This window comes from Anomaloglossus baeobatrachus, chromosome 11, assembly GCF_048569485.1.
Source record: "Anomaloglossus baeobatrachus isolate aAnoBae1 chromosome 11, aAnoBae1.hap1, whole genome shotgun sequence".
In the NCBI taxonomy this organism is placed as follows: Eukaryota; Metazoa; Chordata; class Amphibia; order Anura; family Aromobatidae; genus Anomaloglossus; species Anomaloglossus baeobatrachus.
In genome coordinates this window covers 165,518,486-165,532,742 of record NC_134363.1, presented here as the reverse complement: position 1 = coordinate 165,532,742, position 14,257 = coordinate 165,518,486, and the positions used below count along the sequence as shown (strand labels likewise).

Sequence of the window (14,257 nt, the reverse complement as noted above, 5' to 3'; positions counted from 1 at the left end):
CTCAGGATGTTCTGCTTCACCTCAATTGAGAGTTCCTTAGACCGCATGTTGTCTGGTCACAGCAACAGCTTCCAAATGCAAAACCACACACCTGTAATCAACCCCAGACCTTTTAACTACTTCATTGATTACAGGTTAACGAGGGAGATGCCTTCAGAGTTAATTGCAGCCCTTAGAGTCCCTTGTCCAATTACTTTTGGTCCCTTGAAAAAGAGGAGGCTATGCATTACAGAGCTATGATTCCTAAACCCTTTCTCCGATTTGGATGTGAAAACTCTCATATTGCAGCTGGGAGTGTGCACTTTCAGCCCATATTATATATATAATTGTATTTCTGAACATGTTTTTGTAAACAGCTAAAATAACAAAATTTGTGTCACTGTCCAAATATTTCTGGACCTAACTGTACATCTAGTAATAATATATCTATACATAAAAATATATTCACCAACTCTTCCTCCTTGTTTTTCCACCGCGCTGACCCGCTCTTGTCCCAGCTTTCTCCAGCACAGACGGGCAGTATGTATCAGTAGATATCTCACTGCCTTATACTAAGTAATGGAATTTATTAACAGCCTAAATGATTCATTTTTTTAATAAAATACATTTATTAGGAGCAAAATTAGGATTTATAAAACAAATTGTTTCCTTGCACATTGAACTTTGTTGTGATCTGTGGTCAGTGAGTTACAACCCCCTGATCACACTCAGGAGGAGCTCACTGGAGGATCCTCAGTTACCTCATTCTTCAGGGGGGGCAGCACAGCTGCAAAATGATTTTTTAAATCAAAATACAAATATTTCAGTAAAACACTCAATTGTCCCCAAAGATGTGCAGCCCTTGTTAGCTACATTTTTAGACAACATTTTTCGGTTGACTATGTAGAAAGGTTCAAAGACAGAAGACGAAAATTTGGCTGTGAGCCTCCTGATAGGATTTGCATATAGACTGCACCTACTTAAGCCATAAGGAAGTGCGCGCCATTATTTACTGGGCAAGAACTCTGCATTCCTTACTATAGTAAAGTGACCGGACTCCGAGACTCGCTGAGGAAACGGAAGAGACAACACGGCTAAGATCACTGTAAACTGAGTGCGAAACAATCACTTTATATCTACAAGCAATACACAAACCACAAACCGAGAATAAATTATATCTAATGTAAATGACAATTACCAGTACAGAGCACCCGAGCATGGTAGTGCCCGCTCATCACTAGTTACCAGTACTGAACACCTGAGCATGGTAGTGCCCGCTCATCACTAGTTACAAGTACTGAGCACCCGAGCATGGTAGTGCTCACTCATCACTAGTTACCAGTACTGAGCACCCGAGCATGGTAGTGCCCACTCATCACTAGTTACCAGTACTGAGCACCAGAGCAGGGTAGTGCCCACTCATCACTAGTTACCAGTACTGAGCACCCGAGCATGGTAGTGCCCACTCATCACTAGTTACCAGTACTGAGCACCAGAGCATGGTAGTGCCTGCTCATCACTAGTTACGAGTACTGAGCACCCGAGCATGGTAGTGCCCGCTCATCACTAGTTACCAGTACTGAGCACCAGAGCATGGTAGTGCCCGCTCACCACTAGTTACCAGTACAGAGCACCTGAGCATGGTAGTGCCTGCTCATCACTAGTTACCAGTACTGAGCACCTGAGCATGGTAGTGCCCGCTCATCACTAGTTACCAGTACTGAGCACCAGAGCATGGTAGTGCCCGCTCATCACTAGTTACCAGTACTGAGCACCCGAGCATGGTAGTGCCCGCTCATCACTAGTTACGAGTACTGAGCATGGTAGTGCCCGCTCATCACTAGTTACCAGTACTGAGCACCAGAGCATGGTAGTGCCTGCTCATCACTAGTTACCAGTACTGAGCACCAGAGCATGGTAGTGCCCGCTCACCACTAGTTACCAGTACAGAGCACCTGAGCATGGTAGTGCCCGCTCATCACTAGTTACGAGTACTGAGCACCAGAGCATGGTAGTGCCCGCTCATCACTAGTTACGAGTACTGAGCACCAGAGCATGGTAGTGCCCGCTCATCACTAGTTACCAGTACTGAGCACCAGAGCATGGTAGTGCTCGCTCATCACTAGTTACCAGTACTGAGCACCAGAGCATGGTAGTGCCGGCTCATCACTAGTTACCAGTACTGAGCACCAGAGCATGGTAGTGCCTGCTCATCACTAGTTACCAGTACTGAGCACCAGAGCATGGTAGTGCCTGCTCATCACTAGTTACCAGTACTGAGCACCAGAGCATGGTAGTGCCTGCTCATCACTAGTTACCAGTACTGAGCACCTGAGCATGGTAGTGCCCGCTCATCACTAGTTACGAGTACTGAGCACCAGAGCATGGTAGTGCCCGCTCATCACTAGTTACGAGTACTGAGCACCAGAGCATGGTAGTGCCTGCTCATCACTAGTTACAAGTACTGAGCACCTGAGCATGGTAGTGCCTGCTCATCACTAGTTACGAGTACTGAGCACCAGAGCATGGTAGTGCCTGCTCATCACTAGTTACCAGTACAGAGCACCAGAGCATGGTAGTGCCCGCTCATCACTAGTTACCAGTACTGAGCACCCGAGCATGGTAGTGCCCGCTCATCACTAGTTACGAGTACTGAGCACCCGAGCATGGTAGTGCTCACTCATCACTAGTTACCAGTACTGAGCACCCGAGCATGGTAGTGCCCACTCATCACTAGTTACCAGTACTGAGCACCAGAGCATGGTAGTGCCTGCTCATCACTAGTTACCAGTACTGAGCACCCGAGCATGGTAGTGCCCGCTCACCACTAGTTACCAGTACAGAGCACCTGAGCATGGTAGTGCCTGCTCATCACTAGTTACCAGTACTGAGCACCAGAGCATGGTAGTGCCTGCTCATCACTAGTTACCAGTACTGAGCACCAGAGCATGGTAGTGCCTGCTCATCACTAGTTACAAGTACTGAGCACCTGAGCATGGTAGTGCCTGCTCATCACTAGTTACCAGTACTGAGCACCAGAGCATGGTAGTGCCTGCTCATCACTAGTTACCAGTACTGAGCACCAGAGCATGGTAGTGCCTGCTCATCACTAGTTACCAGTACTGAGCACCTGAGCATGGTAGTGCCCACTCATCACTAGTTACCAGTACAGAGCACCAGAGCATGGTAGTGCCTGCTCATCACTAGTTACGAGTACTGAGCACCAGAGCATGGTAGTGCCCGCTCATCACTAGTTACGAGTACTGAGCACCAGAGCATGGTAGTGCCTGCTCATCACTAGTTACCAGTACTGAGCACCAGAGCATGGTAGTGCCTGCTCATCACTAGTTACCAGTACTGAGCACCAGAGCATGGTAGTGCCTGCTCATCACTAGTTACCAGTACTGAGCACCTGAGCATGGTAGTGCCCACTCATCACTAGTTACCAGTACAGAGCACCCGAGCATGGTAGTGCCCGCTCATCACTAGTTACCAGTACTGAGCACCTGAGCATGGTAGTGCCTGCTCATCACTAGTTACCAGTACTGAGCACCTGAGCATGGTAGTGCCCGCTCATCACTAGTTACCAGTACTGAGCACCAGAGCATGGTAGTGCCCGCTCACCACTAGTTACCAGTACAGAGCACCTGAGCATGGTAGTGCCTGCTCATCACTAGTTACCAGTACTGAGCACCAGAGCATGGTAGTGCCTGCTCATCACTAGTTACAAGTACTGAGCACCTGAGCATGGTAGTGCCTGCTCATCACTAGTTACCAGTACTGAGCACCAGAGCATGGTAGTGCCTGCTCATCACTAGTTACCAGTACTGAGCACCAGAGCATGGTAGTGCCTGCTCATCACTAGTTACGAGTACTGAGCACCAGAGCATGGTAGTGCCCGCTCATCACTAGTTACGAGTACTGAGCACCAGAGCATGGTAGTGCCTGCTCATCACTAGTTACAAGTACTGAGCACCTGAGCATGGTAGTGCCTGCTCATCACTAGTTACCAGTACTGAGCACCAGAGCATGGTAGTGCCTGCTCATCACTAGTTACCAGTACTGAGCACCTGAGTATGGTAGTGCCTGCTCATCACTAGTTACGAGTACTGAGCACCAGAGCATGGTAGTGCCTGCTCATCACTAGTTACCAGTACAGAGCACCAGAGCATGGTAGTGCCTGCTCATCACTAGTTACAAGTACTGAGCACCTGAGCATGGTAGTGCCCGCTCATCACTAGTTACGAGTACTGAGCACCCGAGCATGGTAGTGCTCACTCATCACTAGTTACCAGTACTGAGCACCCGAGCATGGTAGTGCCCACTCATCACTAGTTACCAGTACTGAGCACCAGAGCATGGTAGTGCCCACTCATCACTAGTTACCAGTACTGAGCACCCGAGCATGGTAGTGCCCACTCATCACTAGTTACCAGTACTGAGCACCAGAGCATGGTAGTGCCCGCTCACCACTAGTTACCAGTACAGAGCACCTGAGCATGGTAGTGCCTGCTCATCACTAGTTACCAGTACTGAGCACCAGAGCATGGTAGTGCCTGCTCATCACTAGTTACCAGTACTGAGCACCAGAGCATGGTAGTGCCTGCTCATCACTAGTTACAAGTACTGAGCACCTGAGCATGGTAGTGCCTGCTCATCACTAGTTACCAGTACTGAGCACCAGAGCATGGTAGTGCCTGCTCATCACTAGTTACCAGTACTGAGCACCAGAGCATGGTAGTGCCTGCTCATCACTAGTTACGAGTACTGAGCACCAGAGCATGGTAGTGCCCGCTCATCACTAGTTACGAGTACTGAGCACCAGAGCATGGTAGTGCCTGCTCATCACTAGTTACAAGTACTGAGCACCTGAGCATGGTAGTGCCTGCTCATCACTAGTTACCAGTACTGAGCACCAGAGCATGGTAGTGCCTGCTCATCACTAGTTACCAGTACTGAGCACCAGAGCATGGTAGTGCCTGCTCATCACTAGTTACCAGTACTGAGCACCTGAGCATGGTAGTGCCCACTCATCACTAGTTACCAGTACAGAGCACCCGAGCATGGTAGTGCCCGCTCATCACTAGTTACCAGTACTGAGCACCTGAACATGGTAGTGCCCGCTCATCACTAGTTACAAGTACTGAGCACCTGAGCATGGTAGTGCCTGCTCATCACTAGTTACCAGTACTGAGCACCTGAGCATGGTAGTGCCCGCTCATCACTAGTTACCAGTACTGAGCACCAGAGCATGGTAGTGCCTGCTCATCACTAGTTACAAGTACTGAGCACCAGAGCATGGTAGTGCCTGCTCATCACTAGTTACGAGTACTGAGCACCAGAGCATGGTAGTGCCTGCTCATCACTAGTTACCAGTACTGAGCACCAGAGCATGGTAGTGCCTGCTCATCACTAGTTACCAGTACTGAGCACCAGAGCATGGTAGTGCCTGCTCATCACTAGTTACAAGTACTGAGCACCAGAGCATGGTAGTGCCTGCTCATCACTAGTTACGAGTACTGAGCACCAGAGCATGGTAGTGCCTGCTCATCACTAGTTACCAGTACAGAGCACCTGAGCATGGTAGTGCCCGCTCATCACTAGTTACCAGTACTGAGCACCAGAGCATGGTAGTGCCTGCTCATCACTAGTTACAAGTACTGAGCACCAGAGCATGGTAGTGCCTGCTCATCACTAGTTACGAGTACTGAGCACCAGAGCATGGTAGTGCCTGCTCATCACTAGTTACCAGTACAGAGCACCTGAGCATGGTAGTGCCCGCTCATCACTAGTTACAAGTACTGAGCACCAGAGCATGGTAGCGCTCGCTCATCACTAGTTACCAGTACAGAGCACCTGAGCATGGTAGTGCCTGCTCATCACTAGTTACAAGTACTGAGCACCCGAGCATGGTAGTGCCCACTCATCATTAGTGTTTTATGGCTTTCCCCTTCTATCTCTAGAGTTAAGCAGATTAACATAAAAATGGCCACTGCGTTTCCTGCTTCTGCTTTTACACAGACTATGAAAGGCTTTCCTGATATTTTTAGATATGGCATGTAATAAGAGCTGAAAGTCATTATGGAGGAGTCTGTTCATCCGCTCAAATTGAAACTCAAATTGTTCGAATTCATCAGATTCTCTTCTCTCTGCAATTCTAATATCGAAGAATCAGTTATGGTCGGTTGATTCATCCACAATGTGTAGACAATTTATATACAGTACATCATAGTTTTGTTATCAAAATTAATTACTCTTTCATTGCTGAGCAATTACCAGATCTTTGAATACTTAGTTTAATTAATGTAAAATTGCTCCCTATTAACTCTTACTCATTAAGGAGGTGCTGCCTTTATCAATGTTATATATAATATATAATATATATATATATATAATTAGTTAGCAATGTAATAGGAAGGATAGCGTTATATATGGCAGATTTTGGTGCATTTCATTCCTAATAATCACCGTAAGGCCATATTCTCACAATGAGCTTGTGATAATGGGACACTGTGGGTTGTGTATCATTTTGTGTAGGTTTGTATTTTAGGCGTGGTGCTCTGTCCTTTCTATGTATTATTTGTCCTGTCTGCAGGTTAATAACCCCCTGCAGTGTTTCTGTCCCTAGGTGTGGTGGAATGGGGTCTGTAATCCACCCAAACTCTGTTTATCTGGGGGATTAGTCAGTCTGTCTGAGAAGAGAGAAGCAGGAAGATTTATCCTCTGTGGGAGAAGCTGAGGCTTCCCAGAGAGACGTGGATATTTATCGATTACTGGACTGTATCCGTGTTCCTGGACTATTTTACCCTCTGTGTGGTGGATTATTGAATGGATCTTCTGATTTGCATGGAATAAAGGATCTTTGAATTGTTCACCCATCTCTCGCTCTGTTGATTGTGTGATATGGGGGAACGACCCCGTAACTTTTGATGAGTTGTTGATGTTGCAGCATTTCTGTACCTATTCTGTAAATTAGATTACTTGTCATTTTGTGTGAAATTTTTTAACATTGCACTTTTATCGCATTTTTGACAGTGCAACTTTTTGTCTCTATTTGTTATGCCTTGCTTTAAATAAAGCTGTTTTGCCTTTGAAACATCAGTAATAAATTGGTAAACGAGGGCATTTAGGCGAGTCTTTATTCAAATAAACATGTTTCCCCCCTATGTGTCCATTTTAACTCTCTATACTTATTGGGTGAATAATGGGGGTGTCTGATAGACACACTTCCATTACTAACACCACAGCTTGATGTCAGCTGTCATTTGTCATTTCACAGCTGACATAAACTATAAAAGCATTACCCCATTGCCCTCATGCACTGGCCGAGAAAGCACTAGAATTGACCCACTTCCAGAGTGGCTGCAGGCTGCTATTTTTAGGCTGGGAGGGGTCAAATAACCATGGGCCCTCCCAGCCTGGTAATGCCAGCCACCAGCTGTCTGTTTTACCTGAGCTGGTTGTCAAAAATAGGTGGGATCCCACAACGTTTCTTATTTATTCCATTTCCACATGTTTGCAGGGTAATTTACCCCATTTTGCAGCCCATTAGACCTTGCTACGACCATTTTGCAGCCAATTAACAGCACATATATTTGGGTGTTCATTGATTTGTATGGGATTCTGGTTCCAGAGTCAAGTTTGAGTCAAGTATGGGTCCCAAACTGAATTTTTAACTAAAGTTTGACCAAACTCAACGAAACCGAACAAGTCAGTTCATCTCTATGTAAGAGTAATACACGCAATGGACCTTTAAGAAAAATCTGTCCCAGACACATAATAATGGAATAGTATCAAAGGCTTTATATTCACTTGCGCTTTACATTTCTAGTTTTATCAGACATGACAATGAACAATTGTTTCCTGGATTCTTTGTTGCAAAGCAGATGCAGGTCCACACATGCGGTAAGACAAGGACATGTAACTAATATTTACCTTTATTTGATTTAATTTAACAAAATATCTGAAGTCCCAAAATATTATGATGTAGATCGCGATGGAGGGAGGTATCCACATGTTACATTCCATGTGAAAAGAGACGGCAGGCACTCACGACGGCCGTTTCGCGTCTTTACAACCAACGCTTCCACGAGATTGGACTCGTGGAAGCGTCGGTTGTAAAGATACAAAACAGCCGTCGTCCGATGGATTGTGTGTACCCACCTCCCTCACGCCTTTCCCCCTGACCTGATGGTCGCATAAAACAGCTTTTTTTACCGCATATCTGGTGAGTGCCTTCCGTCTCTTTTCACATGGACTGTATGGATTGTTGTCTTTTGGAATGAGCACCGTGGCCAGAATGCAAAGAAATTTACAAGCCATATATTGCGTGTATAAACCTGAAATAGGTAGAATGAGCGGTTAGCTCACTGAATGGTACAAGTGTTTCCTCCTTTCTTTGTTTTGTTTTGATACACATGTTACATGATTGCAGCCATTTATATTTAACGCTGAAATGCTAGTCGGCTTCTCCCCACTCGCTGCCTCGGAGTGATACGTCTATCCCTACATGAGTGTATTAAACATTTTCAGAGTTAAACATATATACATGAAATTATACTATCCTAGGCCACCAGGGAGGCTGCCAGTGACTTCTTCTCTGCCCTAGGCCACCAGGGATGCTACCAGTAACCTTTTCACTGGACCACCAGGGATGCTACCAGTAACCTTTTCACTGCCCTGGACCTCCAGGGATGCTACCAGTAACCTTTTCACTGCCCTGGACCACCAGGGATGCTACCAGTAACCTTTTCACTGCCCTAGACCACCAGGGATGCTACCAGTAACCTTTTCACTGGACCACCAGGGATGATACCAGTAACCTTTTCACTGCCCTAGACCACCAGGGATGCTACCAGTAACCTTTTCACTGCCATAGACCACCAGGGATGCTACCAGTAACCTTATTCATTGCCCTAGACCAGCAGGGATGCTACCAGTAACCTTTTTACTGCCTTAGACCACCAGGGATGTTACTAGTAACCTTTTTACTTCCCCCAGGCAACCAGGGACATTACCAGTAACCTCCTCACTTTCCTAGCTTGCCAGTAATGTTACCAGTAAACTCTTTACTTCTACAGACAACCAGGGATGCTACCAGCAACGTCATCTCTGCCCTAGACCATCAGGGATGTTATCAATAATCTCCTCACTGTCCTAGGCAATCAGTGATGTTACCAGTAAACTCTTTACTGCCCTAGAACACCAACACTGCCACTAGTAATTTCATCTCTGGCCTAGACCATTAGGGATTATACTAGTAACCTTTTTACTGCCCCAGACCACCAGGAATATTACCAATAATCTCCACACTGTCCTAGCCCTAGTTTTTTCTGTCGTAGACCTAAAGGGATGCTACCAGTAACTTCATCTCTGCCCTAGACCACCAAAGATATTACCAGTAACCTTTTTTTTGGTCCCAGACCAACTGCTTTATTATTAGTAACCTCCTTACTGTCTTAGCCCTCCATTGGTGTTACCAGTAATCTCTTCACTGACCTTGACCACCAGGGGTGTTACCAGTAATCTCTTCACTGCCCATGACCACCAGGGATGTTACCAGTAATCTCTTTACTGCCCATGACCATCAGGGATGTTACCAGTAATCTTTTCACTGCCCTTGACCATCAGGGATGTTACCAGTAATCTCTTCACTGCCCATGACCACCAGGGATGTTACCAGTAATCTCTTCACTGCCCTTGACCATCAGGGATGTTACCAGTAATCTCTTCACTGCCCTTGACCACCAGGGATGTTACCAGTAATCTTTTCACTGCCCTTGACCATCAGGGATGTTACCAGTAATCTCTTCACTGCCCTTGACCATCAGGGATGTTACCAGTAATCTCTTCACTGCCCTTGACCATCAGGGATGTTACCAGTAATCTCTTCACTGCCCTTGACCATCAGGGATGCTACCAGTAATCTCTTCACTGCCCTTGACCATCAGGGATGTTACCAGTAATCTCTTCACTGCCCTTGACCACCAGGGATGTTACCAGTAATCTCTTCACTGCCCTTGACTATCAGGGATGTTACCAGTAATCTCTTCACTGCCCTTGACCACCAGGGATGTTACCAGTAATCTCTTCACTGCCCTTGACCACCAGGGATGTTACCAGTAATCTCTTCACTGCCCTTGACCACCAGGGATGTTACCAGTAATCTCTTCACTGCCCTTGACCATCAGGGATGTTACCAGTAATCTCTTCACTGCCCTTGACCACCAGGGATGTTACCAGTAATCTCTTCACTGCCCTTGACCACCAGGGATGTTACCAGTAATCTCTTCACTGCCCTTGACCACCAGGGATGTTACCAGTAATCTCTTCACTGCCCTTGACCACCAGGGATGTTACCAGTAATCTTTTCACTGCCCTTGACCATCAGGGATGTTACCAGTAATCTCTTCACTGCCCTTGACCATCAGGGATGTTACCAGTAATCTCTTCACTGCCCTTGACCATCAGGGATGTTACCAGTAATCTCTTTACTGCCCTTGACCATCAGGGATGTTACCAGTAATCTCTTCACTGACCTTGACCATCAGGGATGTTACCAGTAATCTCTTCACTGCCCTTGACCATCAGGGATGTTACCAGTAATCTCTTACTGACCTTGACCATCAGGGATGTTACCAGTAATCTCTTCACTGCCCTTGACCACCAGGGATGTTACCAGTAATCTCTTCACTGCCCTTGACCACCAGGGATGTTACCAGTAATCTCTTCACTGCCCTTGACCACCAGGGATGTTACCAGTAATCTCTTACTGACCTTGACCATCAGGGATGTTACCAGTAACATCATCACTGCCCTAAATCACAGGAGAGGTCATCATTAACCCCCGAAACACTCTACATTAACAGAGTTATTGCGAGGCATTCTGTCAGAAAGAGGACACGCCGTTTTTAAACAGAGACACATTCTTTTTTTTTCAACCCTTCATTACTTAAAAGTGGTATAAATTGCAAAACTCAAATACACTATAGAATCTTGGTCTGGACAACCATGCTTTACGGTTTGGGATCTTTTATAGCAGAAAATGTTAATGGTCTCAACGTTGATGGTTCAGTCGTCAAGAACGGAGCAGCCTGAGAATGGGATCTCTACAGCCTAAACCAAACCCCCAGGCTAAAAAAAAACCCCTCTCTGAACTGTACAGTTACTACACGCAAGTTACCGGTCATGAACTTTTTTCAACATTTATTAGATGATTTTATGATTTTAGATTCTTCCTCTGTTTTCTAAGGGATAAGGTTTCTCCAGTGTAAGGAGGCTTATAAGCCATACAATGCTCCTCTGAGAAATTAAATATGCAAATTGCCTCTTCAGAGAGGAAGACAACTTGAACTCTAGTGCCACCTATTGGAAGTAGCAATCCTATAAGTCAATATTGACCCTTTAACAAGCCTTGCCATATGACTTAGAATAAAAGCCAAACCAAAAACTCAATTTGCAGACATGGCATTTAAAATGTTTTGGGTCTGGAGAGACTTCATTGTATGGCTTATAAGCCTCAAATGTAAGGAGGCTTATAAACCTCCAATGTAAGGAGGCTTATAAGCCATACAATGCTCCTCTGAGAAATTAAATATGCAAATTGCCTCTTCAGAGAGGAAGAGAACTTGAACTCTAGTGCCACCTATTGGAAGTAGCAATCCTTAAAGTCAATATTGCCCTTTAAAGATCCTTGCCTTATGACTTAGGATAAAAGCCATACCAGAATCTCAATTTGCAGACACGTGTTTCAGTCTTTTGCCCCTCATCACTGCAAAGCAGGAGATCGGATTTGGCTGTATGAGAGGCTTCTGATTGGGATCTAAGGGGTAATGTTTCTCTTTGTGCAAAGTGAGATGCCTGGCATGCCAGTGTAAGAAGACATATAAGCCATACAATGCTCCTCTGAGAAATTAAATATGCAAATTGCCTCTTCAGAGAGGAAGAGAACTTGAACTCTAGTGCCATCTATTGGAAGTAACAATCCTAAATGCCAAAATTGACCCTTTAAAGAGCCTTGCCTTTTGACTTAGGATAAAAGCCAAACCAGAATCTCAATTTGTAGACACGTGTTTCAGGTTGTTGCCCCTCATCACTGCAAAGCACAAGATCTGATTTGGCTGATTGAGAGGCCTCTGATTGGGATCTAAGGGGTAATGTGCAAAGTGACAAGCCTGGCATGGCAGTATTAGGAGGCTTATAAGCCATACAATCCTTCTCTTTGAAATTTAATATACAAATTGCCTCTTCAGAAAGGAAGAGAACGTGAAGTCTAGCGCCACCTATTGGAAGTAACAATCCTAAAAGCCAAAATTGACCCTTTAATGAGCTTTGCCATATGACTTAGGATAAAAGCCAAACCAAAAACCAATTTGCAGAGGCGGCGTTTCCTCTCGGTTTCAAATGCTTTGGGTTTGGAGAGAACTCTTTGCATAATCATTTTGAACAGAAATCACTCAGTTTGTACCAAAAAAGTTGCCACAAAAAACAATTTGCGTAAAATGAATTCTTAGCTCTAGCTATTAGGCAATAGGAAACATTGTTTACTAATTTAATAAAATACCTTTCAAGGTCTGGATCTCCGCAGAATGCGGTTGAACATTTCACAGCATAGACCGACCACCATTTCTTGTGCCTCACTTTGTACACTTTCCCAAATCCACCAAGAGCTACAGGGATCCATTCATTCTCAAAATCCTCCTTCTTAAAGTGAGTCAGGTTGCTGGTCCTCTCTTCCCCGTCCACGGCCATGTTACTGAGGCGTCCTCCTGGCACATTTGTTAGGACTCGTGTGTCAGTCTGTGACTTCAGATTTTGTAAGACGACTTCTTCCTGGATTGAGAATGACGGCGTTACACAGGAGGGCGGGCGCGGGTCATGTGTAATGCCGGTGGAATTCCATCCTACACTGATACTTGTATAGACCTGTTCTACAACTCCACATATGTTATGCTCTGTAATCTCCACATGGGGAAACCTTGGTACTACGGTAAAGATGAGTCACTGTTTATTTATACTTTCTCTTATTTTACTGTTTAGCTTTTTTTCCTAAGTCCAAGTTCGCACGTTCAGTATTTGGTCAGTATTTTCCATCAGTATTTGTAAGTCAAAACATAAGTGGTGCCTGTGTTTCTATTATACTTTTCCTCTGATTGTTGGACTCCTGATTTTGGCTTACAAATACTGATGTTAAATACTGACCAAATACTGTCTTAGTGTCACTAGTGTGTTACATCTTGTATTGGAATGGATTTACTTTCCTTTGATGCTGAAGGGATTAAGGACTTTTTCTCTGCAGGCAGAGATTAGCCTTATACATAGCTGCAGCTTTTTTTCATCATGCCCTTCCTCTATATATACCCACTCCGGACTTTACTCCATGCCAGTGATAGATATACTAACCACATAGAAGGAACTTGCCTCTGCATAGCGGTGGTGTCATTTCAGTTGCAAGTGCAAAGTTTCCTGCTTAAAGGAAACCTGTCACCAGATTGTGGGCTTCTAAACTAAAACTAGCACTTTAAGTAGCACCTTTGCTGCATTCCATAAAGATACACATTTAACCCCTGACCCACGCTGTAGACCCCAAAATACCTTTATAAGATCTCTCGCCCTGTATGTAAATTGTCCGTTCTGATGGGCATCCTAATCTGCACCTCCCGTCTCTCCTTTCGCCGTCCTCCTGTGCTGATTGACGTGGATGATGCCTCAGACACCATCCACAGTTCTCTGCGCAAACATAAGATTTTGCCCAACGATGTGGATGAAAGTGGGAAACGTCATTTACATCGCCGGGCAAAATCTTGCACCTGTGCAGAGAACTCACTGGTTCGTGCAGGTGCACCTATGTTTTCAGCACTGCCCGCAACAGGGCAGAGCAAAGTGTGCCTGCGCAAACCAGGAAAATGGAGATTTTGCCCACCTACGTGGATGGCGTCCACGGACTTTTTATTTTAAGTTATTGGATATTCTTCTACAATCTACTCAAATACTTTGTGGCAGCCAACAGCCAACTGGCCATTGTGTGTGTTTATAACCCTAACAGGTGATCTATATGAAGAGAACATAGGACCTGTATGAACAAGACCAGGATATTGGCTATTAGACTGAATTTAAAATAAATAAACAAATCCACAGCCCCTCTTTGATATGGAATATCAGAGAAAACAAAAAACAAATTGCCCCTGAAGAAGCTGGTGACCGCAAAACCCAGTGTTAAGCTATGTAATCGGGAACAGTGTGTGCTATTGAATTTTTATGTTGAAGGCCCTTTTTTAGA

General features: G+C 45.2%; 1 protein-coding gene across 1 annotated transcript in view; it reads right to left on the bottom strand.

Moving 5' to 3' along the window:
* ANKK1 (ankyrin repeat and kinase domain containing 1) overlaps window positions 1-12,756 on the bottom strand; it is an 85,293-nt gene extending 72,537 nt beyond the window's left edge. Inside the window, exon 1 of the mRNA XM_075329095.1 lies at window positions 12,542-12,756. Within this exon, the coding sequence (XP_075185210.1) occupies window positions 12,542-12,729 (188 nt within the window). The 5' untranslated portion in view covers window positions 12,730-12,756. The remainder of the gene's footprint in view (window positions 1-12,541) is intronic.
* Between the last annotated feature and the right edge of the window lie 1,501 nt (window positions 12,757-14,257).